The 25,919-nt window shown below is 34.9% G+C and overlaps 2 protein-coding genes across 2 annotated transcripts; one reads left to right on the top strand and one right to left on the bottom strand.

Annotated features, from left to right (window-relative positions):
• The first annotated feature begins 41 nt into the window (after positions 1-41).
• On the top strand, positions 42-12,985 carry LOC100366464 (tectonic-like complex member MKS1). Its single transcript, XM_085491065.1, has 14 exons — positions 42-141; positions 1,304-1,398; positions 2,167-2,387; positions 3,035-3,141; positions 5,818-5,949; positions 6,100-6,142; positions 6,590-6,817; positions 8,071-8,176; positions 8,664-8,734; positions 10,233-10,419; positions 10,985-11,201; positions 11,621-11,680; positions 12,416-12,453; positions 12,831-12,985. The coding sequence occupies exons 1-14, from the start codon at positions 68-70 to the stop codon at positions 12,890-12,892; spliced, it is 1,641 nt and encodes a 546-aa protein (XP_085347191.1). The 5' UTR covers positions 42-67; the 3' UTR covers positions 12,893-12,985.
• Positions 12,986-14,028: 1,043 nt separating this feature from the next.
• On the bottom strand, positions 14,029-25,862 carry LOC100366613 (DNA repair protein RAD51 homolog 4-like). Its single transcript, XM_085491066.1, has 9 exons — positions 25,702-25,862; positions 23,827-23,888; positions 23,280-23,398; positions 22,592-22,673; positions 21,339-21,467; positions 20,950-21,142; positions 15,844-15,914; positions 14,703-14,837; positions 14,029-14,229 (listed from the first exon to the last, which is right to left on the bottom strand). Exons 1-9 carry the CDS (start codon positions 25,781-25,783, stop codon positions 14,161-14,163), a joined length of 942 nt encoding a protein of 313 aa, XP_085347192.1. The 5' UTR covers positions 25,784-25,862; the 3' UTR covers positions 14,029-14,160.
• Between the last annotated feature and the right edge of the window lie 57 nt (positions 25,863-25,919).

Below are 25,919 nucleotides of genomic sequence, written 5' to 3'. Positions count from 1 at the left end.
TCGAATTTAATTCAGACTCCCCTATTCACTACATTGGATTCGTCCAAAATAGTTTGTGTTGTGCAAAATGGCGGACGTCCAAGCAGATACTGGAGTGGCACATTATCGTAGCAGAGATCCTATAAAGAATCTCAGAATTAAGTAAGTTTGAAACAGTATAATAATGTGAGGCAAATATATTGTGTTTATAAAGTCACCACCAACTTCACAAACAAAACAAAGGTTGTACACATACACTGTACTGATTTCAGCAATGTTTGTGTTTTGTCGTCTGTTGTTGTGTACATCCGTCACACAAAATGTTTGGGAATAATGCTTTCCGTACTATTTGTAAATTGAAGTAACTATATTATTACAGATTACGGTATATCTTAGATTGTTTACCCTAGCTCTTGCTAGCTATAGTTTGTCAGTTCCTTGAGGTATGGTCAGTAAAGGCAAGTGTCATTTTCTTTGGTAAAGTCACCCCTCCCCCATTTTTTTGGGGGGGGGGACTTATTAATATACCAAATCATGTTAAGGGACCACATATGTCACCGTAATGCCATAAGTTATATCATCCTTTAACTTTGCTGTATTGCACTGGGTACATTAGGAAATGCGAATTCCAAATATAGAAAGATTAAATTCCAAATATAGAAAGATTACACACATAATCGTTCTCTAATATTAAAAACAAACACGCATCCCCCAAGGTTTGTATGGACCCCACACAAAAACGTTTTCTAAATCTGTTTTAAACTTTTTGGCTTTCCTATGATATATCCTTGGAAGGAAAAGATGTATAATAATAAGGTTATTCTAAGGGTACTCAAAGTATGCACTCAGACAGTACGCTGTCGCATCAACCTCTGCTGCGTCGGTCGATTGTCCTGCTGTACTGTCTTTGTGCATATTTTGCGGTGTCCTCATATTATCACAACTGTATTATTCCCTACTCTCACATTGCTGTGGGTTTAGAATGGATCAAATATACCAGTGTAATTTGAAAGTTTTTTTTCTGGGAATGTGGAGGTTGGGTCACAATATTATTTAAACTGGTGATGATGGTTTGTGATTAAACTGAACATGATACAGGGTTATCCTCCTCTATTATATCCATAATATCACATAGTACAGATGAATGAGCCCAATCCAGTTTTAGGAATCCATGTTTGGCATTATATCATTTATGCAATTGTATGTAGACAAATCTCATAGCAATGTATACAATGTGTGTAAAATACATTGTTTATTTACATGAAATTCGAACATGCGCTGCGTGATGACCACCACGCTTTAAGTTAATTTTATTTCCTTTCAGAGTAACATTTAAGCCTGTAACGTCGTCTAGTTTGGTTCCAACTGCTAGCCTACCTGGTACTGATGGTGGTCGAATTCAAGATCTGAATCCGCCAAGTAAGTGACACTATCATATAGTACACCTTTTCATAATCAAACTTTTGAATACCATTGTTTTTCAGGCAATGTGTGGTATTTTTTGTTCTATATACTGTACTTCCTCAAAAAGACAAAATTTCTCCAAGACCGACGCTGTGAATGAAAGTTGGATAATCTTTCATGAGTGGGAAGATGGTTACAATTTTAAACCTCCCAAAATATTATCTTTTCTGAGGTGGTCCTTGAGTATAAGCCCACTCTCTAATTTTCTCAATTTTACATGTTCAGGCCCCTGGGCTTATGATCGGGGAAGTACAGGATATATGCATTTCATAAATTTGTTTTTGAGTTGTCAAAATGGCACCTGGCAGTTTCTATTTCCAGGTTCTTGCATGCTATTTTAGATTTCTCTTTATTGCAGTATGTTTTAATAGTCAAAATTATATATTATATATGAAAAATACATTTTTTCACTGAATATTTACATCCTTGTTTTAAAATTAACTGCTGCCAATTGTTTGAATGACATGTATTGAACTGCGTGGAAATGGAATTAATATCAATGCTTAAACATCCTAACAATTTTAATTTTGTGTGTATTCATTAGTTTCACCACTTGGCTTTATTACTTGGATTAAAAAATTACCGGTACCAGAAAATACAGCCCATCGTATTGGTAGCTACCGCAGTGGTAACTTCTCTGACCCTCTATCAGTTTTTTTTATATGACCATTTTTTTTTATATTTCCACTTAAAAAGAATAACTGTTTCTTTCATCTATTCTAGACCATCAGCAACCTCAAGAATGTGAAACATACACGATACGATGGCAAGAAAAATTGTTCTCTAAGAGAGAAGTGGAGTTGTATAGAGATGAGCAGAATTGCTTTTCTGCTTTAGATTATAAATATCATGAGGAAGTTATCAAATTAGAAGAAAAAGGTGGAAGACCTACAAATAGATTGTTTACATATGTTGACCATGATAGATTTACTGATATTGATGATGTAAGTATGTACTCATACATGTATACATAACATGGTATTGTAACATACCATTGCCCATATTTGGACTTTGTGACATTGCTATACATTAGCATAGAGTATAATATTTGCATTTTATTGGCCCTGAACAGTTGGTGTGAGAGACAGCCATAATACTGTAATTTTTGCTATGTTGCCGGCTGGGTTTGCTATGTAAAAATAAAAGTATAATCATACAAACCAATATACCAGTCAGGTTATGGGCATAAAACAAAATAGGCGACCATGGATTAATTGCCTAACACATGCTAAAGTTATATCATAATATTGGATTTGAAGTTGTTTCTACACTTGATAGTGTGTTCACCTTATGCATAATCTATTAATCCAATATGAGGCTGTGGGTGGTGGATCGGTATTAGTGTTCAATCAAAATGTCACACAATCCAGACTATTTTTATTGTACAAATGTACCGGTACTGGTATATAAAATAATTCTTAGTTTGGCTATAGACACCTGTAAGTGCATGTGTTAATCAAATACGATAATTGTTGTTAATATAATCTTATATCTCCCACTTTGCACGGTTTTGTAGCTGAGAGGTCTTCAGTCACTTGTTTTACGGATTTTAATACTATAATACAACTGTTATGTTTGAATGTTTTCACAGAGAACCACTATGATGACAACTTCACCAAATGAGAAACCCACATGGTTGGCTGAAAGAGTCAGAAATGTTAGACAACGAAGAGTTAAAGATAGAGGAGGACGAGAAGGGTGAGTACATGGACCACATCAATGGACCTAATGACAAATGACTTGTTCAATGTCTACTTTGCTGAGAGGAATAAAATGTTTGCTACGTTCACACGACAGCATTTTATCGAAGCCCAACGGCTCGAGCCAGCAAAAATGGCCGTGTAAACGCGTTCGGCTCGAGCCAAGTTCGGCTCCACTAAACCCTCAAGGTTGAATTCCGATACGTTTGAGTCCCGACATGGCTCCGATCGTGTAAACGCATTGGGCCCAACTATCGAAGCCGAAATCACGCCCTCAATCATTTTCTTCGAGTAACCTCTCATTTCAATTATGGCGGAGACAACATCTTTCGTAATTTCACGCAATTTCCGGCTTGACGAAGAGGTATGCGAATTATTGCGATTGATAGCTCAACGGGAAACAAAAAATGACGTACTAAATTATGCGACAAAAACTTGAAAGAACGACTGAACGGAAACTTTTTTAAAGACACTAAAGATACAAATCGTAGAAGCGATCGTGGTACGATGACATGTTCCTGGTAGGTTTAGATTCTTCCATAGTCCCTCTATGGTAGATAAAGAGAATCTGTGATTCTTCCTAGTAGTTTAGATATCACTACAATTGAATAGTTACAAAATGGTAATTTTGCATGACAATAACTTGAGCGAATAGGCTGTATTAAACGCATTTTAGCTGCCGTGTTTCCTGTTTATTTGAGATACTAGTACCTAAATCACAATACCAGTTATTGTCTTTTCTACCTCCATGCTCAGGCTCGCGACTGTTTTTTTTTTCTCCTAGCTCAACAGCATCGTGCCATGTAAAGAAAAAACACAAGCACGACACTCAAATCGTTTTCAGATACTAATTATTCAAGTGCACTGTTCTGTTCGGCTCTGATCGAACTGAATCAAACTCTGGTAGATCTCGGCTCTCGTTCAGCTCCTGACCGTATGAACGCATTGGAGATAATCTCCTGTTAATCAATGGGAGGAGTAGTAGTTCGGCTCCGATAGAATGCTGCCGTGTGAACATAGCAATTGAGATACCCTTACTTAATCAAAATTGATCATCATTAAATGTGTATAGAACAAAAAGTATATTTGTGTCTATCAAATCCCACCTTTGTTTGTCCTGTTTCTATGTTTAATTTCACACATGGAGAAAAGGTCTGTTACAATAAATGGAGAATGGTCTATTACAGAAATATGGCTTTGCAGCAGCGTTTGACTGATAGCATGCTATGTGGGATAGGGATGGTCATCATGTAATTTGTCAATCTAAATTTGTAAAGTTGTAAATTTGTGTCCCTGTTCAATAACTATTCTTCATATCCAGGGTATCAATATTGTGTGTTATTCAAGAAATATTAAAACACATCAAAATAATCTATTTGTGTATAACCCAATAGTTTGAAAAACTCTGCTTTGTCATTGTCTAGTATAGTAAGAGAATAATAACGTTTGTGTGTATCTGGCAAAAGCTACTGTTTTTCAATACCTGATCAGATGTAATTTGGAAATGGAATCATAAATTTGAGTTTTGTTTGTCTAACATTACATTTTAGATGTTTAGATTTATTGTTTTGTTTAGCTCCACTGTCAAAGATTACTAAGTGAAGATGGTCATTGTGATTGTCCATTGCATGCCACATTTATAAATACACCTCCTTGTAGTTGAAAACCATAAACCAAATTACTTTGATACAGTCTCCATCAAATTTGTAGATATGTCAATACATCTACATTCTGTTCTACTAGATAGCTGGGTTCTTTGTGCTATCACATCAGTTTATTTTGTGATACTGTGGAATACTTTATTTTCGCTGGAATTAATTTTCGCTGAAAAGGTTTTTTGGGCATTTTGTATGGAGTATATTTTCACTGATTTTTGATGAGTTTAATGGGAAATATAGAAAAAAAAGTATATTCGCTAGATTTTATTTTCACGGAATCATCCCTTCAGCGAAAATAGCAAAAATAAATTCCAAGCGAAAATAAAGTATTCTACAGTAGTTCCTTTGATTGAAAATGTTATTTTACCCTTCTTAAAGAGATTGCTTTGACAAATGTAATGCAGGTACCTTGGTGGAATAAACCAGATTTAGTAGGTTTTAAAGGAACTTCTTGAAGTTTTAATGATTATTTTTGTAATTAATTTGTTGTCAAATCCTTATTGAAGACCTGTGTTTGAGTATTTTAGGATTTCTAATATTGTAGTTCACAAATTACGTTATTCAACTTTTGTCTCTTTTCACAAAATAAACCTGTGTAATTTTTCCCCAAACTTCTAATCCAGACCTGTAGCTATTAGAAAATTATGTTCATTCCCTAAAAAATAAAAAATAAATTATTGATAAATACATAAAAATGTTGCATACAAATTTTGCCAGGGAAAAAATGACACTTTTCAAAAGATTACACAAAAACATTGAACAAAACCTAGAAGAATGACAGAAGGAATTATAAAATAATTATTAAAGGGTTTCATTGAGACAGTAAACTATCTTAAAATTCACAGCAAATCCTGAAAAGCCACAGTTAAGGTTGAAAATGTCTTTATCATCTGCTCATTTGAGCTATTCCACATACTGAAGAATGCTGTATGGTTTCAGTTCTATTTGCAATTTAGCCTTTTATAATTATGACAAACATTATTGTTATCGCAATTAATTCATGATTATTTTCACAGGGAAAATGCCATGTTAGCAAAGTTGAGTCCTATCATCAATGAGCCTAGTGAAGAGTTCAAATTACGTACACATTTTATTAACACTCCGTTCCAAGCAATGCGTATCATGGCAGATCTCAGCGCCAAAGGAACGTAAGTTGCATCCATTTCATATTTTTATTTATATGAACAAACGCAAACATTCCTACATTTACCTTGTAGGCTGATCTGTTACGCAAGAAGCATTGCTCAAAAAATGTTTGATGATTCAGAATAGCAAATTTAAAGTGTTTTTTGTTGCAGGCAGCCAGAGATTGGAGAAGAATACTTACTCTGTACTATTAAAGTAAGTTGGCCTGCTTGAATCATTTTACTGAGCATGTCACTGCACTTTTATGCAGTGCATTATGGGATAGTAATTCAAATTTTTCATAACTGAGCGTATTCCTACACATGTATACAATGCATTATGGGAAAGTACCTCCCATTGTAAACTTGATCACAAAACGCCAATTTTTTTTCAATGATTAACTTAAGCAATATTAGGATTTCATTCCTTGTAACTCAGCAATATTTACAAATATGAAAAAAAAATGTTGTCGCCATAGAAACTAGTGGAAATATGTTGATTTAGACCATTTTCTATGACATATTAGGCCCTTGTTTTTTGATCAATTGTTTCAAGTACCAGAATTTCTTGGCATGAATACATGATAATAAGAGATCGAGGAAGATGACATATACTCTTCAATCCACCTTCTTAAAATAGTTTATGTTGTGTATTTTTAATAAGGTTGATGTGAATGGCGTGATAAGTGTAAAACCTGATTTCAATCGACATAGACCTGCGTATATCACAGTAACATCCACGGCAAAACGAGATGCGTACGAATATACCTTACAACACGTCTCCAAACAAATGTCACGAGAAGAACAAAATAGAGAAATGAGGATGAATAGAGAATTGTATAGTAGACACGCAGATTTCATGACAGCTTGCGTAGGACATGAATTTGAAGGAGTAAGTATCACTGGCTGGTTGTGTTACTGTATGTACTGTAGAATTTAGTAGTTCTTATTGGATTTAGTCTGATATAGGAACTTGTGTTTTAAGTTCTGTTTGTCTGTCTGCCCAACTCCATTCATCAGACATAAATTTGAAGATTAATACCAAAGCCTTGTTGTGTTACTGTATGTACTGTAGAATTTAGTAGTTCTTATTGGATTTAGTCTGATATAGGAACTTGTGTTTTAAGTTCTGTTTGTCTGTCTGCCCAACTTCATTCATCAGACATAAATTTGAAGATTAATACCAAAGCCTTGTTGTGTTACTGTATGTACTGTAGAATTTAGTAGTTCTTATTGGATTTAGTCTGATATAGGAACTTGTGTTTTAAGTTCTGTTTGTCTGTCTGCCCAACTCCATTCATCAGACATAAATTTGATGATTAATACCAAAGCCTTGTTGTGTTACTGTATGTACTGTAGAATTTAGTAGTTCTTATTGGAATTAGTCTGATATAGGAACTTGTGTTTTAAGTTCTGTTTGTCTGTCTGCCTAACTCCATTCATCAGACATAAATTTGAAGAAGTTAATACCAAAGCCTTGTTGTGTTACTGTATGTACTGTAGAATTTAGTAGTCCTTGTTAGACCAAGTCTGATATGGGGACTTGTGTTTTAAGTTGCATTAGTTCATTCATTTGTTCGTTGCATTTCTCAGACTTGCATTTGAAGGAGAAAGTGACACTAATTGGTTATGTACTATGAACTTCATTAGTCTTTGTCTGATGTAGTTCATAATGGGGACTTAGGTTTTGGGCTCTGTCTATTCAAATTTTGGCTTTTTTGACAACATACTGCTTTCTTTGCTGTATTCTTGTGATAACCTTGTGGTATACAAATCATTTACAATTAAACTAACTTTTTTTAATCATCCAATTTATAGTCATCACAAATTAAGCAGGTTCTTTTAGAAATCAGAAGGACATTTGCCCCCAATTCAGTTTTCTCTGCATGGTTCTGGGCTGTTGATTAGGAAGATGTATTATAATAATCAGGTTATTGAAAGGATACCACAAAGTATGCACTCAGGCAGTACATGTCACATTGACTTCTACCTCCCGTCTTTACTACACTCCCGTTGATACTTGCACTTTACTGTCTTTGTGCATGCTTTGCAGTGTCCTTGTAATACCCTCGTATTATCAATGTGTAAATTTGATATTTTTATGTAGTGTGTGTTATGTTTTAGCTTTGTATAATTTTCTCCTAGGTTCCAAATGGAGTTCTCAGGATGTTAGCTTTGGGTGAAATAGTTTCAGCCAGAAATTATGAATATGACAATCTTTACATACATTATTTTATTGAGCTTCCAAGAAGTGAGTGGTATCCTTATTTGTCTTGACTATCTGCATTTCACAGCTATCGTATTTTGATAGTAAAACACATCATCTAACCTAAAATGTTTATTTCAGCGACCCATGCATTGTACAAACCAAGAATTGGTTTGTTTGGTAAAATATGCAATCTCATTTAGAAGAGCACATAAGCCAAAAATTGCATTTATCATAGTCTGAATTATTAAATACATATAAATTATGTTGGCGGTAAATAATAGACATACCTCGGCCATTTACTTAAATGCATGCTATACTAATGATGCAAATACTGTTCTGTAAGCGACGTGAGAGATGACCAGAGAGGCCAAGTACTGTATACTGAAAGCCAATCTAAAAAAAAACGTCTTCACAAACACAAATCTCATTGCAAGGTATAAAATTGGTGTTTTACACAAAATTATAATGTGCTGGACAATTACTAGCGGTTCAAATAATATTATCATATATCTTTTTTTTTTTGGTACAGATTGGTCCGTGGCTCGTAATCAACAGTTATCAGGAATCTCACAAATTTGTCAAACACAGGTAGTGGGCAGGGTAAGTGTTGAAACTTTGTAATACTAGTACTCAAACACAGGTAGTGGGCAGGGTAAGTGTTGAAACTTTGTAATACTACTAGTACTCAAACACAGGTAGTGGCCAGGGTAAGTGTTGAAACTTTGTAATACTAGTACTCAAACACAGGTAGTGGGCAGGGTAAGTGTTGAAACTTTGTAATACTAGTACTCAAACACAGGTAGTGGGCAGGGTAAGTGTTGAAACTGTGTAATACTAGTACTCAAACACAGGTAGTGGGCAGGGTAAGTGTTGAAACTTTGTAATACTAGTACTCCAACACAGGTAGTGGGCAGGGTAAGTGTTGAAACTGTGTAATACTAGTACTCAAACACAGGTAGTGGGCAGGGTAAGTGTTGAAACTATTTGTAATACTAGTACTCAAACACAGGTAGTGGGCAGGGTAAGTGTTGAGACTATTTGTAATACTAGTACTCAAACACAGGTAGTGGGCAGGGTAAGTGTTGAAACTATTTGTAATACGAGTACTCAAACACAGGTAGTGGGCTGGGTAAGTGTTGAAACTATTTGTAATACTCAAACACAGATAGTGGGCAGGGTAAGTGTTGAAATTATTTGTAATACTCAAAACACAGTTAGTGGGCAGGGTAAGTGTTGAAATTATTTGTAATACTCAAAACACAGTTAGTGGGCAGGGAAATTATTTGTAATATTCAAACACAGGTAGTGGGCAGGGTAAGTGTTGAAATTATTTGTAATACTCAAAACACAGTTAGTGGGCAGGGTAAGTGTTGAAATTATTTGTAATACTAAAACACAGTTAGTGGGCAGGGAAATTATTTGTAATACTCAAACACAGGTAGTGGGCAGGGTAAGTGTTGAAATTATTTGTAATACTCAAAACACAGTTAGTGGGCAGGGTAAGTGTTGAAATGATTTGTAATACTCAAAACACAGTTAGTGGGTAGGGTAAGTGTTGAAACTTTGTAATACTAAAACACAGTTAGTGGGCAGGGTAAGTGTTGAAATTATTTGTAATACTAAAGCACAGGTAGTGGGCAGGGTAAGTGTTGAAACTTTGTAATACTAATACTCAAACACAGGTAGTGGTAAGTGTTGAAATTATTTGTAATACTAAAACACAGTTAGTGGGCAGGGTACTTGTTGAAACTCTTTTATACTCAAATACAGGTAGTAGGCAGGGTAAGTGTTGAAACTACGGTAGTAACATTCAAACACAGGTAGGCGGCAGGGAAATTGTTGAAATTATTTGTAATACTCAAAACACAGTTAGTGGGCAGGGTACTTGTTGAAACCCATTTATACTCAAACACCAGGTAGTGGGCAGGGTTAGTGTTGCAACTATTATACTATTATACAACTACCATACTGCCTTTGTGCATACATTATATTATTATTGTAATATCCTTATAATAAATTACTCTACTCCTGTACATGTCTCATTTCTGGCATGTCTGAGTGGCATATTGTGATGATAATAATTCATTATTTTTCACAGGAAAATGTAGCATATTTTTGCTGTCCATTTGAATTTGACCTTCTTTATCATAATGATGACATAACTGAGGATGACAAATATGTTATGCCACACTGGCCACAGCTGTTTGTAGAAGTATTGTCATTAGACTCCTGGCAGAGATACAGAACTGAAGGATATGGCTATATAGATTTCCCAAATACCTCAGGTATTAAAGGGTTAGGGTACATTTTTAAAGTAGGAGTGGGAATTTGAGTTAAATTTGTATTTCTGCAAATATCTTATATACATATAAATTCACCCCCCTTAATTCTATAGGTACCCACTAGTTATCATATCTGGTGTTGATTGGTGGGGGGATCACTCCCCTTTTATGACAAACATAAAGAACTAAAGAATATGGATGTACACAAATCAATACTGTTGAACATTGAGTTGACATTTATTGGCTTTAAATGACTTATGGAGTAATGCTATATATTTACTAGCACATCGTGTTTAATACGGGTCCCCAGCATTCTCCCAGAGCATTTCCAACAGGGATCCCCTCACTACATATATTGTAATGAATTGGTGATTAATAACATATTCTGTTATTCAAATTAGCCGATATGCTATGCTATGCTATTTCCCTGGGGAGAACAAGTCCCATGTGATGTGGATAACGTATTTAAATAGCAGTTTGTTTTAATACATGCAATTCTAACAGGACGACTGTGGTGATTTAATCAGTGCATTTGTTCTCCATGTGTATAATTTGACCTCTTCTATAGGCACACATGAACTAGAGATCAAAACATGGCGACCTCAAGGTAACTCATTAATTGACGAAATGAGAAGATTCTTTATCGGTGGATCTCCTGAGCTGGAAGATCCAACGTATACAGCAGTTCCTACCACCCATGAGGGTGAAATTCTCAGTAAATTTGGATTCAAGACTGAGACTACGGGATCTGTTAAACTACGTATTAATATTCTCCAACAAAGTCAGTAAGTTAACTGCTATTTTGAATAATTATTACAAGCAAAATCTGTTCTTAAAGTGTTTTATTGTCAACATTTATTTTTTCTATGTATTTCTATTCAAATGGGCGAAAATACTTTAGACTAGAATTATCCATAACTCTTGCTTGACGCGTAGACTTATGTCAAAATCATATTATTTATATATTCATGATTGTATACTATTAAAAAAAAAGGTACTCCATGCATTATACCGGTAATTATAAAATATATTTATTTCGCAAAGCACCCCAACCAGATCTGTGGTTTAAATAAAGCTTTCTGTCAATAGATTTTGACATAGTTTTGTATCACAATATAAAGCAAAGCTATTTATTGTATCATTTTTTTAAAGATTGATGGAGATGCATCATGAACATAATTTTGTTGTTGAATTGTTATTACAGAGTATTCATGGAATCTCAGACATCAAAACGAAAAGTTGGCAGTCTGATTGACAGACTTGGGTGAGTATCTTAGATGTCAAAAGCTATGCTTCATTTACAGGTTAAAATAATTGTGTTGCTTTTTCGGGGGTAGAGGGTGATAATCGAAATTCAGTATGTTTTGTGTTTGTCAGATAACCAGTTGATTGTGCATATCGTTTCAAGTTTTATTTCATTAACCACTTATTTCAACTGACAAGAATGTTTGCACCTGGTTATATTTGAATACAGTTCCAAAAACAGCCATATGAAAACTAATAAAATATTACTAATTCACTTAATGAAAGAAGACTAAAATAAAAGTATGATATACACACATCAAGAGAGTTACTTGTAGTGGAGTGACTTATGTCAGCTACTAAAATACAAACGATACTAAACACTCATAAGATTATATCTTTGTGAGGTGATTTTGTAAATTTCATGTGTGTGTCAATCGACCATATTTTAACCATTGGCATCACAGAAAGCAGTGGATGCTTGGAAAGATTTGGTGGTGTAAACAGAAATGAGCAAAATTATCACTCGAAAATAAACACTTTGCAAATAAGCAAGAACTCCAGCAACAACAGTCATAACAAACACTGACCACTTGTTTGACAGACTTACTACTTAGTACATACCGGTAGAATTTCTAGAAATGTAAGCTTGTCTCGCAATTCATGCGACTTTGTATTGAGAGCTTCATTGCATATCATGCTAGTTGTGTACCCTTTACCTTATAAACCCTTGATATGTGTTTTACTTGTTTTACAGTGGTTTGAGTATGCAACATTCTGTCCAGAGTGTACTCGGTAAGTCTTTGATCTTAGTGCTTAACTAGGATTATATACCAGTGTTGCTTGTACTACAAGTATTTTTTTGTCACTTGGTTTTACCGGTAATTACACTATTTTCAAAGATAAGTGAAATCTGCTTAATTAAATCCAAGTGAACATGGAAAAATTACAGTAGAACTCAATATTTTTGCAGACAAATCATTGGATTTAAAAACCCAGTGAATGACAGTGAAATAAAATATAAGTGAAAACTAATGCTATTGTGCTTGTATCAATAATTTTGTATAAATTTTACAGTGCATTTATATATAAATATTCATTTTAGTGAAACAGACTGATGGCCTATCTACCATTAATAAACTTATTATTGAATTTAAAACATTGTTTTTCAGAATTATTTCAGAAAGCCAGGAAGAAAATGCAAGCAGCAAGAGACAGTCTTCAAACTTTGTAGTTTCCCCACCTCCCACAGAAGTACATACATGTGTAATCTCCAATGTCAATTTGTGTTACACTTTACAAAATAAAATCTGTTAGATTTGTTTCATATTTTTTCTAAAATGTTGATCAAGACTCGTAGGGGAATTATGTCAATCTGGTCTAAAATAAAAAAAAAAAAAATGGCACCAAAATTATAGTGGAAAAAATTATAATGGTGTTCAATAATGGGTTGGCTAGACTGCTTGTTGGAACTGAGATTTGGAGAAATTATGGTTTTGCATTCTTTGTTATACTCCCAATAGATAATATATACATCTAGCATCAAAAACAATAGAATTTACTGGTTCAAAATATTTGTACGGTACTCATTTGAATGTTCAATATTTGGGATAAATTACATGATCAGCATTAAATGCAATCTAGATTGATGTCATATTAGAACACTTAACTTTGTGGATATCAGAAAGAGATGCTCTACAGAGCGTGACAGACATAGAATTCTGTCACTTAAACTAAACATTTTTTATTACCATTTTGTATAATAATAACTTTATCACAAGAATACCTTAAAGTGTGCACTCAGGCAGTACAGTCTGTTGATACAAGCATGGTATTGCCCGCGTGCATGCTTTGTGATGTCCACAAAGACAAGGACACGACAAAGTGACAGATGTCCTATAAAGCGTGACAGATATAGAATTCTGTCACTGAACCTAAACAATCTTTATTACCATTTTGTATAATAATAACTTTATCACAAGAATACCTTAAAGTCTGCACTCGGGCAGTACAGGATAGCAAGTATCTCCATTATGCATCTATCGATACAAGCATGGTACTTCCTGTGTGCATGCTTTGTAGTGTCTTTGTAATAACTTCATACATGTACCGATAGTAACAAATTGGAGATTATCACGTATTTGTATACCCACCTGACAAGCATTGACAATCAGGGTGGCACACTGGATCAAACCATGTAACAATTAGTTCCCATACTGGAATAAAATTATTCAAACATACTGAATGTAGAATATAGTTGCATGTCTAGTCTTAGTAAGGAACCCATTCAAGTTGTGCTCACAGATGTGCATATTGTACATTTATCCTATTTTTTATTTCACTGTAAAATAACATTCCAGAGACTTAAAGTTATGATGAAAAATGTAATTTTAATTGATATTTATGTATTTGATTATAATAAAGATATTTTTTATGTAGTCTATAGTGTACAGAATTCATGCTACACAGAAACACTCTTCAAGTAGGCGTGTATTTTCCTATTCAGTCTTGTTTTGACACATCAGTGATTCCAGCATCTGTGATTGTATACATCACTTTGTTATACAGTGGCTGAAGAGAAATAAAATTACAGATTGATAAAGTATGATGATTTTGCGGGGATATTACAAGCATGAGTGGAGTCAGTACAAAGGAGTAGTGCTCTATTAGGATTACAGGGACCCCTTGCTAAGTCGCATATGCTGGGATTGTAACAAAAACCATGACATATCAGGGTTGTGACTTACTGAAGCATTGAAAATGGCTCAAAAACACAACATGAGTTTATTTGCTCTTATAATATGTTTGCTTTATTGAAAATCGCCACAGCTTTATCGATGTCATTGTCGGATAATTTCGCACGCATTTTTTCAATCTAAACGTTAAGTGTTTGAATACCAGAAATGGACAAGAGAGTGGAATTCAATATGAAATGCCACATTTGGCAGGATGCAGACACTTTCACAAAATTGATGGCACATTGTAATTCCTTGAGATAAAACATCTTACATAGAAAGGTTGAAATTCAAATTTTACACACTTACCAACCTAGTTGATTTTACTAGTGTAGCTTGATGTTCTTTATTCAAGAGTATTCTGTTATGTGGTTTGTCTAACCAGTATTTTCCTAGGGCAGGTTTAGTTGTGTTGCCATCACCTTGTACTACATTGTTAGTCACCTGTAACAAAAGGTACAACTTGTGAGTATAAAGATGTCATGTCCACCTCACAACATTCAGTATCACCATAATCATTTAATCTGCTAAAATTTGCATCATGTATGTTATCACTTACTTAGAGCAGTTTGAAATGAATTCAAATTTTGTACTACTGAGCGTGTTACTGCACATAAATGCAATGCATTATGGGAAAGAACTTCAAATTTTGTACTACTGAGCATGTTACTGCACATAAATGCAATGCATTCTGGAAAATGACTTCAAATTTGTACTACTGAACGTGTTACTGTACATATATGCAATGCATTATGGGAGTCAAATTCAAATTTTGGACTACAGAGCATGTTACTGCACATATTTGCAATGCATTGTGGGAGTCAAATTCAAATTTTGGACTACAGAGAGTGTTACTGCACATATTTGCAATGCACTGTGGGAGTCAAATTCAAATTTTGGACTACAGAGCGTGTTACTGCACATATATGCAATGCATTGTGGGAGTCAAATTCAAATTTTGGACTACAGAGCATGTTACTGCATATGTAAACCATGCATGTACATAATGGAAAACTTGTACTTGAAACTTGTGTTAATATTTTGAAATGTTGTAACGATATTAGGATAATATTGGCAACATTTTGAAATATAAAAAATAATTTCACCATAGGAACCAGTGCAAAAACCCTTCTGAAAATATTCATCGAAATTCACTCATAACACTCTGAATTATTCTGAGAGGCAGGCAGGCAGGCAGATAAAGAAAACTATACAAACAAAAACAGTGGAAGAAAAATTGTACACATTATACTGTAGAACCATGAGATATGAATGCATTTTCAATTATTTAATCAAACCAAAATCATAAAAGTTCATTTCATGTTGGCATTTTTAGTCCAGTGGTCAGTCTCAGTTAATTGCTTTTATTGATAGCTGCACATACACTGTAAGATGCCGTTTCTTATTTTTTTATTTTGACATGGAATTGCAAATACAATCATGAACTTACCACGACAGCTAATGCATGCTCTACAGACAGAACCAATAATAGAGTTGCCAAGTGTGTCATCAATAAATGACCTGTGAAAATATGAGGTGAATAGTTTTTTTGACTTCTTTGTTTAGTACATTAGTGAGGCCAATTATCAAATCAAAGAAAGCTTAGAAAGTACTTGAGATATTGATGGAATAGCTGAAAACTAATTATGTAAATCAGGTAACTGATATGAACAGATTTGAGTGTAAAACTAATAAGGCCTGCGTAATGTAATATCTATGTACCAAGTTTCATTGAAATGTGATTAGGACAAAAAAATTATGAATTATTATTAGAGAATTAATATGAACAAATTTCAACCCAAAATTAATCGGGCCTGTCTATTGTTCGAGAGCATTTATGTACCAAATTGTATTCAAATGTGATGATCAGTAATTGAGATATCAGTGTTAATTAATTATTTTAATTAGCTGATTAATAAGCATAAATATTTACCAAAAACTAATTCATTAAAATCCAATTAGTGGTTCTATCATATATCAGTGGAACATTCATGGAAAAAATTAACTAATTATGCGATATAGGTATAGGTAATTAATATCCGCAATTATTTACCCTAAAACTAATCAGGTCTCTGCATAGTCCTAGAGGATTTATGTAGCAAGTCTCATTGAAATATGATGATCAGTACTTAAATTATCAGGTGAAAAGCTGAAAATTAACTAATTATGCTAGTAAGGTGATTAATATGCACAAATATTTACCCCAAAACTAATCAGGTCTCTGCACAGTCCTTAAGTAACTATGTACCAAGTTTCATTGTAATGTGATGATTACTACTCGAAATATCAAAAGCTGAAAATTAATTAATTATGCAAATTAGGTAATTAATATGTACTGATATTACACTAAAAACTATCAGGTCTGTGTAGTGTCCTATGACATCTATGTACCAAGTGTCATTGAAATGTGATGATTACTACTTGAAATATCAAAAGCTGAAAATTAATTAATTATGCAAATTAGCTAATTAATATGTACTCATATTACCTTAAAAACTATCAGATCTGTGCAGTGTCCTATGACATCTATGTACCAAGTGTCATTGAAATATGATGATTACTACTTGAATTATCAAAGCTGAAAATAAATTAATTATGCAAATTAGGTAATTAATATGTACTGATATTACCCTAAAAACTATCAGGTCTGTGCAGTGTCCTATGATATCTATGTACCAAGTTTTATTGAAATGTGATTAGTACTTGAGATTTCAGTGGAAAAGCCAAAAATTGATTAATCATTATGCAAATGAGGTAATTAATATTGCACAGATTTTTACCCAAAACTAATCAAATCTGCGCATTAGTTCAGAGCATCTATGTGCCAAATTACATCAAAATCCAATGAGTGGTTCATTAGATATCAGTGGAACAATCATGGAACAGCTAAAAATCAGCTAATTATCATGCAAATTAGGTAATTAATATGCATGGCTTTTTACCAAAACCTAATCAAATCTGCGCATTGGCCCAGAGCATCTATGCACCAAGTTTCATCAAAAAACAATGTATGGTTCTTGAGATATCAGTGGAACAGACACAGACAGACACACTAACAGCAAAGACTCCCTTTTTGTGCTTCGCACACAGGAGTCAAAAAAGGTTGTCTGATCACTACATTACGTTTAAAGGAAAAGTCAAGGCTAACAATGTAATACTCCCAGATGAAACAGCTCGGCAAATGTAAGGACATACAATATACAGTTTATTTATATCACTTTTCATTCTCCAGATATTCAACTTTTCACCAGTGTTATGTAGTCCACCATTTTGGTTCTTAAAGGGGAGCCGATACTATAAATAAGGGTCAAGATGGCCACCGTATTAGTATGCTAATCCGAACCAAGTCGCTAACATCGTGGCGGGAGCTCCGTGAAATGTGCCATATACAATGTTTGGGGATCAAGCTGTGGTTCCAAATACATATTCACAGGGGCATGAATATGTACGCTAGCGATTACACTCGTCTGGTTGGGCTTTTGATGTATAAATGTTGTTAATTTCGATCGAAACGTGCCGCGACTAGTGAAAATCAGGAGTTTAAAATGGTGGCTAATGTATGCAAAATTCCTGTCAATCACAGTTTGAGTAAACGAAAATGTAAATCCCCTAGATGTTTATTCAATCTACAAAGATTGTTGGTTTACAAACAGCATTATCGTTACATAGTTTGTCTATGGTCTAACCATTGGTAACACTGGGACATGACATGTAAGACAGTAAACAATGTCAATAACATTAGGTTACGGGCTTTTGGATATCCATTGCAATAAAGTAAATGTAGAGGTAGAAATCGTTTGCGTGGTTTTAATTTCGCGGTGAGTCCAAAAGCGCAAAAATAAAATTTTCTGTTGGAATGTAAAACACAATACCCAAGTCAAAACAACACTCACTCCTGACCCATAATCTTACGAATTTTACCGTAGTTATTGACGCCTATTCAAGAGTACGATGTTTATTGTGGTTAGTGTGAATGGGCAAAGCTTCGCTTCGACAATGAGCTGTTATCACCGTAAAAATGTTAAATTAGTCTTCAAATGGTCAGTTTATCATCGAAAACAACTAATGTTTTGATTTAAAAAAAAAAATGCGCGAGTTAAAAGATCGTGCTGGAACATCGGCAAATCTCCTCTGTTTTGGTAATTTGAACACATTGGCATCACTGAGTATTTTGATTGGCTGATTAGCAATTTGACCTATAAGATGTCGAGCATTTGCATGCGACCGGAATCATTCGCTTACGATGAATCTAAATTGAAATTTACTTGCATTTCAGAACAATTCAACGAGTTTACTTTTTGTACTTTTCACTACCAAGTAATAATAATAATTGTGAAACGTAACATGGTCAGATTGCGCTACCGTGATTATTTGCTACTGAGCAATGCAGTGTTCGTTTTTAAAAACTTTTTTAGGAACGCCAGAACGATGTTAGTTACTAGTATGTGGACATTTTTCTTATGATCGTATGGCAAAGACTTGTGTTTTCTAAGGGATGAAACTTTTTGCATAACTTTCTAGACAGTCTGGAAAAAGGAAGGGGTACAGTGAATAAGTGTCAGACTGCAATGAGCTTCAAATGGTAGTTGTGTAATACTGGTAGGCGTGCAGGAAATAACCGTTAGAAGTTCCAAGTTTCGGATATCAACAAGACATTGGCCTGACTGCTTCGTATGGTGTTACCCTTTATTTTATTTTTCGCGAAATACTTCGACAGCTCAAAACCGCGAAATCAGATGTTTCCACAGCACACACCACAGAGTACAAGAAGTAAATACGCCATGCTTGAAATGCATGAACAACCAGGTCTTGGCATAAGAAAATAAATCAGTTTTTGTTTCTGTATTTGACTGTAGGACGAGAAACAGCACCGGGACAACACGTCACAGGCAGTTTCAATTCATATCTTTTACAATAGATCATTTTCGTTCATGCGTCGCATATATGTCCAGAAAATTTAATCGAGTGTATGTGTGTATATATATTCTATTTTGGGATTCTTATTTATAATAAATACAACGCTGCAGATTGATTGTTAAAATTAAGTCTACGGTAAAATTGTTTTGACAGAACGGTCTTCTCCTCCTCACCGCTCATTTGATTTTGACTGTAAAGTCAACTCGACGTTCACCCACCAGATCACAAGAACTCAAATCTCACACGAGATACAAGCTGGTACCATCCGTGTACATTTTGATTTTCCATACGAGTGTCGTAAACAGGTTACAAGATAAGCCGTGATGTCGCAGCGACTTTTCTTTACTAATGATTTTGATATTTTATCACGGGAATTTTCGTGTAAACACCTGTACTTATAATATACAGTAAACTTTTTTATTGTCCCTTCTACCAATTAGTCAATATCATATGGAAATTTGAGGGCAATAGTTTACCGATTTGTGACGGAAATATGAAAACCGAAGTTATTGACTTTGTGTTTTCACACTTGTTATATTAGCAGTCTGGAGGAGTAGTATGTATACAGAATGTGCATAGGAAGTTTCGTTCTCAGGTTTACTGTATACGAGATCAGTACCGTCAATAGACCGACGCACCGGAAACAGGCAAATAAACTTGAGTCGGCGGATTTTCTTCGCGACCGTTTAGCAACAATCTGGTCGTGTGTATCCGGTGGACTGCCGCCTTTTCTTGTTGGCCATCATCAACTTGAATTAGTTCCGCGTCATATTTTTCTGACGATGTATAAATTACCGAGTGCGCGATGTTTCAAATCATGGCACATGAAGACTGCTCTGTATTTGTTTGAAATTCAGTTGCTATGTTATATCACAGTCCCTCTATCTATCCCTATAGAGGGACTGTGGTTATATTTAAACAAGCAAATTGTAATCCGTTCTTAGGATGTTTATATCAGTTGTTGTTTTGTGGGATTAGCGGTACAGGGGGAAAGATAAGCATTCATTTACTCAGTGGACAGAGGCGGAGTTAATTACCCATGAGCACTTGGTGCAATCCAAGGGATTGAGCGGTTCCCCTTTAAGCAAAGGATTGTGGGTAAAGTATGACATCATATCCTCTGTTGCGATAAATTGAGAATATGATGATACTGATTCTATGGTATTGAGATCAATACTTCCTTGTTGCTATACATGACTGTTGCAATGTTACTTCAGTTGAGTAGAGGTACCGATACCCGGTATACGAAATTCGATACACAGAAACAAACAATCAGGCTGGTCTCCGATTGATCCGACTGTTACGGCTTGCTATTGGCTCAGTTTTGAGCATGTGCAGTTTGGATAGAAATGGGAGGGATTAATTTCATAACCAGACATTTGTGTTCCATACATTAAATTTCATTGACTATTGCCAGAGATTTCAACCTAATATGTTATCTCCCTATTCAATAAGGTGAAAATACACACTGTAAATACACAAGAACAAAAAAACTGAGACAAATACTTAGGGTATCCTTCGAAATATTAGTAATTCTGGAAATGTACAATTTGGGTTGCAAATTTGTGATGGGATGTTCATATATGTCACCATAGTTACATGCCATTATCTACTTTTAACATCCCATAATACTACATACCATCAGTTTGTTGCCCACCAAGTATGGGTGAGATAACAGCAGCAATACTGTCAAGTACAAGTAGTTTCATTGATGTGTAAAAACTGTTATTTCCTGCAATTATTGAACTTCTAATTTCTTCTAATGTCTGTATCACTTGGTAGACGTCGAATGCGTTACAGCAGTGTATTCGGTTGAATGCTGCTTTCACACTCTGTTGAGAAAGCACATTAAAAATGTTGGTGCCTCGAGGCAAAGTATTTGGTATATTAAATATATGACTCACCTGGGTTAGGAGTTTTTGGTATATTAAATATATATTATATATTATATATTAAATGTTTGGCTCCCCGAGGCAAAGATTTTTTGACATGACATGATACTAAAAACGAGTTTACTAATGTTCTGACCTGTTCATCCCCTTGTCGTGCCATCATGATATCTTGCAATCGTTCTGCACTAAAACTGCCGCTTGTGTCGATATAGAACACATTCTGTTTGGTTACCACGGCAACATTGGCAGACACTGTTAGACAAAACTGGGAAAGAAACAAAGACAACGTAAATTGAAGAATCTCTTTCACTCTCAACTACTGTAAAATACATTATTTTCGCTTGGAATGATTCAGTGAAAATAAAATATACTTTTTTCCTATATTTCACATCCAACTCGTCTAAAATCAGTGAAAATAAATTCCATACAAAACACCCAAAAAATCTTTCAGCAAAATTTATTTTAAAAGTATTTTACAGTATCTAGACTCAGGTGGATGGTGATTAGGGTCCTTATATTTGTATGTGTTGCAAAGGATCATGGGATATTGAAGGCCTACATTGAAATAGATGTTTATTGTAAACCGTTTTGACAATTTGATTATATTCAAGAAGACAAATTTAGTGTTAGTCACAGATAGTGTTCAAGGACGGCAGAAATATTGTTACTGCTATGAATGTTTGCAATTTTCACTGGTTCATGAATGTTCTATTGGTATACACACTTAGGGACGACGTCAAAAGATCGATGTCGGATAAAAAACTTAATTCCTTTAGTTTTTTTCCAAACCCCCCTACCCCCCACTGAAACTTAATTGATAAATATTGGTCATGGCGTCAGACTACATTCACCATTAAATACAAATTGATAATAGGACAGTAGTATTGCATAGCAGTTGGTTGTCGGGTGGGTGTAAAAAGAGTTTACAAATGCACCTCATTTGACGCACAGATTTACACTCGAACCAAACCATTGTTCTGTTGTTTTTTTCCCTTTTCGGTTATTTCGGTCCATGATTGGATAGAACTACAAATACTCCAAGATTTTTTTGACTTCATTAAAAAATAAAATCGTTTTTGTAGGATGGAAACTTTTTGAGGTCAACCCCCCCCCCCCACCTCCAAACTAAAGGAAATAAGTTTTTTATCCGACATCGATCTTTTGAACTCGTCCCTTACAAATACAGCAAATGTTCAAATCCACAACAAAAATACATACAAATTTCTGGTCAGGTTTTTTTTTTCAAAATTGATGCTGGAATGCATTATAATATTCTTACTGTGCTTTTAATTTATTTTTTCATAAAATTCTGTCAAAAAAAGTTTTAAGGAAACATGACTATTCATTCAATCTTGTGCCATATTGACTACAACAGTTTTTGGTGCATACCTGTGTCTTTCCAGATGCTGCTTCGCCTGCTATCTCAGTGACTTCTAATGTATACAAGCCACCATCAAGCAGTCGACCTAAACTGTAAATTAATCACATTATTTAACATCACAGAAGATTAGTTTAGGAGTACAGAAAGTCAGTAAGTAGACGACCCTGCATATCATATGGGTCAGACCTCATGTGTGTTTACCCCGTCTGTGTGTATGTATATAATTTCAAGTCCATGTAGTTGTACCAAGAGTTTATAAAATGAAGCCATGCAAGTTGTGTGATAAAGATTGGAAAAGTCATGTGTATTGAGAGATGATCAAAAAATCTCAATAGCAACATACACTTTAAGAAATATGACAAGTATGTGAAAATACTACCCGGTCTCATGCTGTTTTTGCTTGTGTTCTTGATTATTCGCCAAGCATGTATTACGTGGTTTCGTGATTGTGTACATGGCGCTAATCTCATGCACTTCTGTATATGCAATCAAACATTCCCGAATGGAGTTCTATGATGTCATTAATTAAAATACGTTCAGATTGAGGCACACATAAAACTCGTGAGATCTTCACCATACATAGATATATAGGTTGCATGCCCTTATCTTATACATCCTTTGATGTACAGAGCATAACATTCAAAAGTAGTAAAATTAAACCTATTGTCCCATAATGCAATGCTGTATGTAAATTACCTGTCACACCCTATAGGAAGGATGGATGTCTTACTCAAGGCATCTTCATACAAGTCAACTCCATTGATAGGGAATGCAGAGTACTGGGCCAATAGAAGCTTTCTGATTGATAACAGGACCTGGAAAGAACATAAATTACATAACTTGAACTTAATGATTATTGCTACATTTTTATTTGCTGTAAAAGGCTTTAATTTCACAAGAGAAAAATTTTCATGTTTTTCGCAAGTCAGTGAAAAGCGGTAAATTTTATAGCAGTGAAAATTTCTTTGGGGTGCTACAACAGTAAGAAGTGTTAGCGAATTTTGCGAAACTTTGTCTTTAGGAATTCCAAAACATGACAATGCCTACGACGAAGCAGTGAAAAGCGGCATTAATTAAAATGTGCCTTTACTAACCCTTTGACAGTCACATATCATGTAAAAAGCTGTTATTATGTGATAATTTCTGTGGAAATGGGAATAATATCGCAAAATTTATGAGCTATATGACCCAAAATCAGAATGCGATTTAATATGACACACCATGACATAACTAGCACGTTTACCTTGTAAGAAATATTACACGTCTGGGCAATGGTTTCTGGATCACTGCACACAAAATCTTCAACTGAAATTAATGACACAAGTTAGTGTGAACTTTGACCCATCATAAACAAATTTCTGAGCTACTTCGAAAATGAATATACAATTTAACAATCTATAGTGACGAAACTACTGGTATTATTATAAATATATAGATTCAAAAGTTTAATTTGAAACATTTTGATTAAAAACGATGGAATCTACAAGCTGTTCAAAGGGCAGCAGTCGGCAACAGCACTTTTGAATTTCCCACATGTTTTATACAATGCTATAAAACCCCCATATTGAACAGGACATGGCATGATGACCATCACTATTTATAAAAACAGCAGTTTAAGCAAGACAGCTAAGAGATCTCCAGGGATTTTTTTAAACAAGGGAACAGGGGCACAGCGCCCTCATGCCATGGCCGTGTGCCCCTGGGGTGCAGATCCTCTGGCAACCATAAAATTCTGATTGACCAGGGACCACATGTGACCACAGTCTTCAACTGCATGTGACCTGTCTGAAAGTAATTTTGGCCCCAAGGAAGCCATAGAATGCTCCATTTTAACTTAGAATTATCAAAAACTCCACAACCTGGTAGAGAGAACCCTGTCTCCCCCACTTGGTGGTGCCGCTGAATTGCAGTGCTCCCTCTTGCAGTTTTTTTTCTAGAAAAACCCCTGGATCTAAATTATATATACATTGCTACATTCATACAACAACAAAATAACAAGTTAAAAGAATATTCCTTCTTATGAGGGCTAATGTTTAACATTTTACATATTTTATGCATTTTTCAAAATTTTTTAGGATAATTTTAGAGCAAATTAGCTAAGTTCGACTAATTAAGTGCCCATCCCATCCAAAATGCCCCAAATTTGACTGTTTAAAGCAGTAGTCGTCGCGCATGTTTGACATTTGTGTTGATAAACATTGATTTTCCCACAATTCAATGCGCTCTTCAAATGGAAATGAGTAGGAGTATGAGGTTTGACCTGGGCGCGACTTGCACTGATTACCGCCGGTGACTCCTTCGATACCTTCCAATCACATGAAAATTACCTAATTAAAGATTGGAAACTTGTCAGTTCGTACTCGTTGATCTGCGCAACAGTCAAAGTCACCATCTTTGTTTATATGAGACCCATATATCTCACGATGACTACCGCGCTTTAATGTTTGGATCTTGTTTTGTCTGTGACTGGTTATTTGTTAGGAGTAACCAAACTATTTTTTTTTCTTCCTTATTTTACTTTTCACAGCAGAATTTGAAGAATTTTTAATGCTGTTATATGTTCCAAATTTCCTATTACATATAGTTCGCCATGTGCATATATTATCATTTTGTTTAGGGGTTTACCATAATTTTTTAGAAGATAGGAGGGAAATCAGATGGCAAGAAAAGTTTTCAAATTATTGTTATTATCCTTTCTTTTTGAGGATGATATTTTTTCTATCAAATGTATAAAAAAAAATCCGAATTATACCTACAAATTTTTTTCTTCCTCTAAATTTAACCTCCGTGTGATGATGTAATGATCGAGCCCTTATATGTTTACATACCGGTATGTCAAAACTTTGAATGGATCTCTGATACACATTTACCAGTGGCAGTACTAGCTCTATGTACGGGTATTTGATAAACCTATATGAACTCGGTCGAGACCGTTTCCGAGGGCTCGCTCTCACAGTGCTCTATATTAGGCAGAATGCTAGTCGTTCCGCCTCATATAGATGTGCATGTACCCAACCAACCGTACGGTATATCTTCGGGATACTGTGATTACGACTACGAGTAGCTTCAGTCAGCCACATGTGTCCTCAGACCACTAAAACTTCCAAGTGACAGGTACCTGATCTGATTCCTCCTTTCCTAAGAGCTTCCAAATCTTCTTTCGTTAATGCCGGACATAGTCCTACTCGAAGTAAAGGCATTATGTGTTTTCACTGACCAGCTGATCGACGAGACATAATACTATAAACCTTGCCGCCATTTCACACCTGTGAACAGCGCCCTCAATAAATAGACATGGATACATGAAAGATTTTTTAAACTATTTTTAGTATATAC

The sequence above is a fragment of the Saccoglossus kowalevskii genome, chromosome 16, assembly GCF_978046115.1.
Source record: "Saccoglossus kowalevskii chromosome 16, keSacKowa6.1, whole genome shotgun sequence".
NCBI classification, from domain to species: Eukaryota; Metazoa; Hemichordata; class Enteropneusta; family Harrimaniidae; genus Saccoglossus; species Saccoglossus kowalevskii.
This window is presented reverse-complemented; position numbering and strand designations above follow the sequence as displayed.

What these genes read in the sequence shown, in the direction of transcription:
- LOC100366464 (XM_085491065.1), top strand. Translation starts at nt 68, where the DNA reads ATGGCGGACGTCCAAGCAGATACTGGAGTGGCACATTATCGTAGCAGA. An exon ending in ACTTACTCTGTACTATTAAA is followed by an intron (nt 6,143 to 6,589) that starts GTAAGTTGGCCT and finishes ATTTTTAATAAG; the next exon opens with GTTGATGTGAATGGCGTGAT. An exon ending in AGTCTGATTGACAGACTTGG is followed by an intron (nt 11,681 to 12,415) that starts GTGAGTATCTTA and finishes CTTGTTTTACAG; the next exon opens with TGGTTTGAGTATGCAACATT.
- LOC100366613 (XM_085491066.1), bottom strand. Translation starts at nt 25,783, where the DNA reads ATGCCTTTACTTCGAGTAGGACTATGTCCGGCATTAACGAAAGAAGAT. An exon ending in CTTCCTATAGGGTGTGACAG is followed by an intron (nt 22,674 to 23,279) that starts GTAATTTACATA and finishes ATTAATTTACAG; the next exon opens with TTTAGGTCGACTGCTTGATG. An exon ending in CACGACAAGGGGATGAACAG is followed by an intron (nt 21,143 to 21,338) that starts GTCAGAACATTA and finishes CTTTCTCAACAG; the next exon opens with AGTGTGAAAGCAGCATTCAA.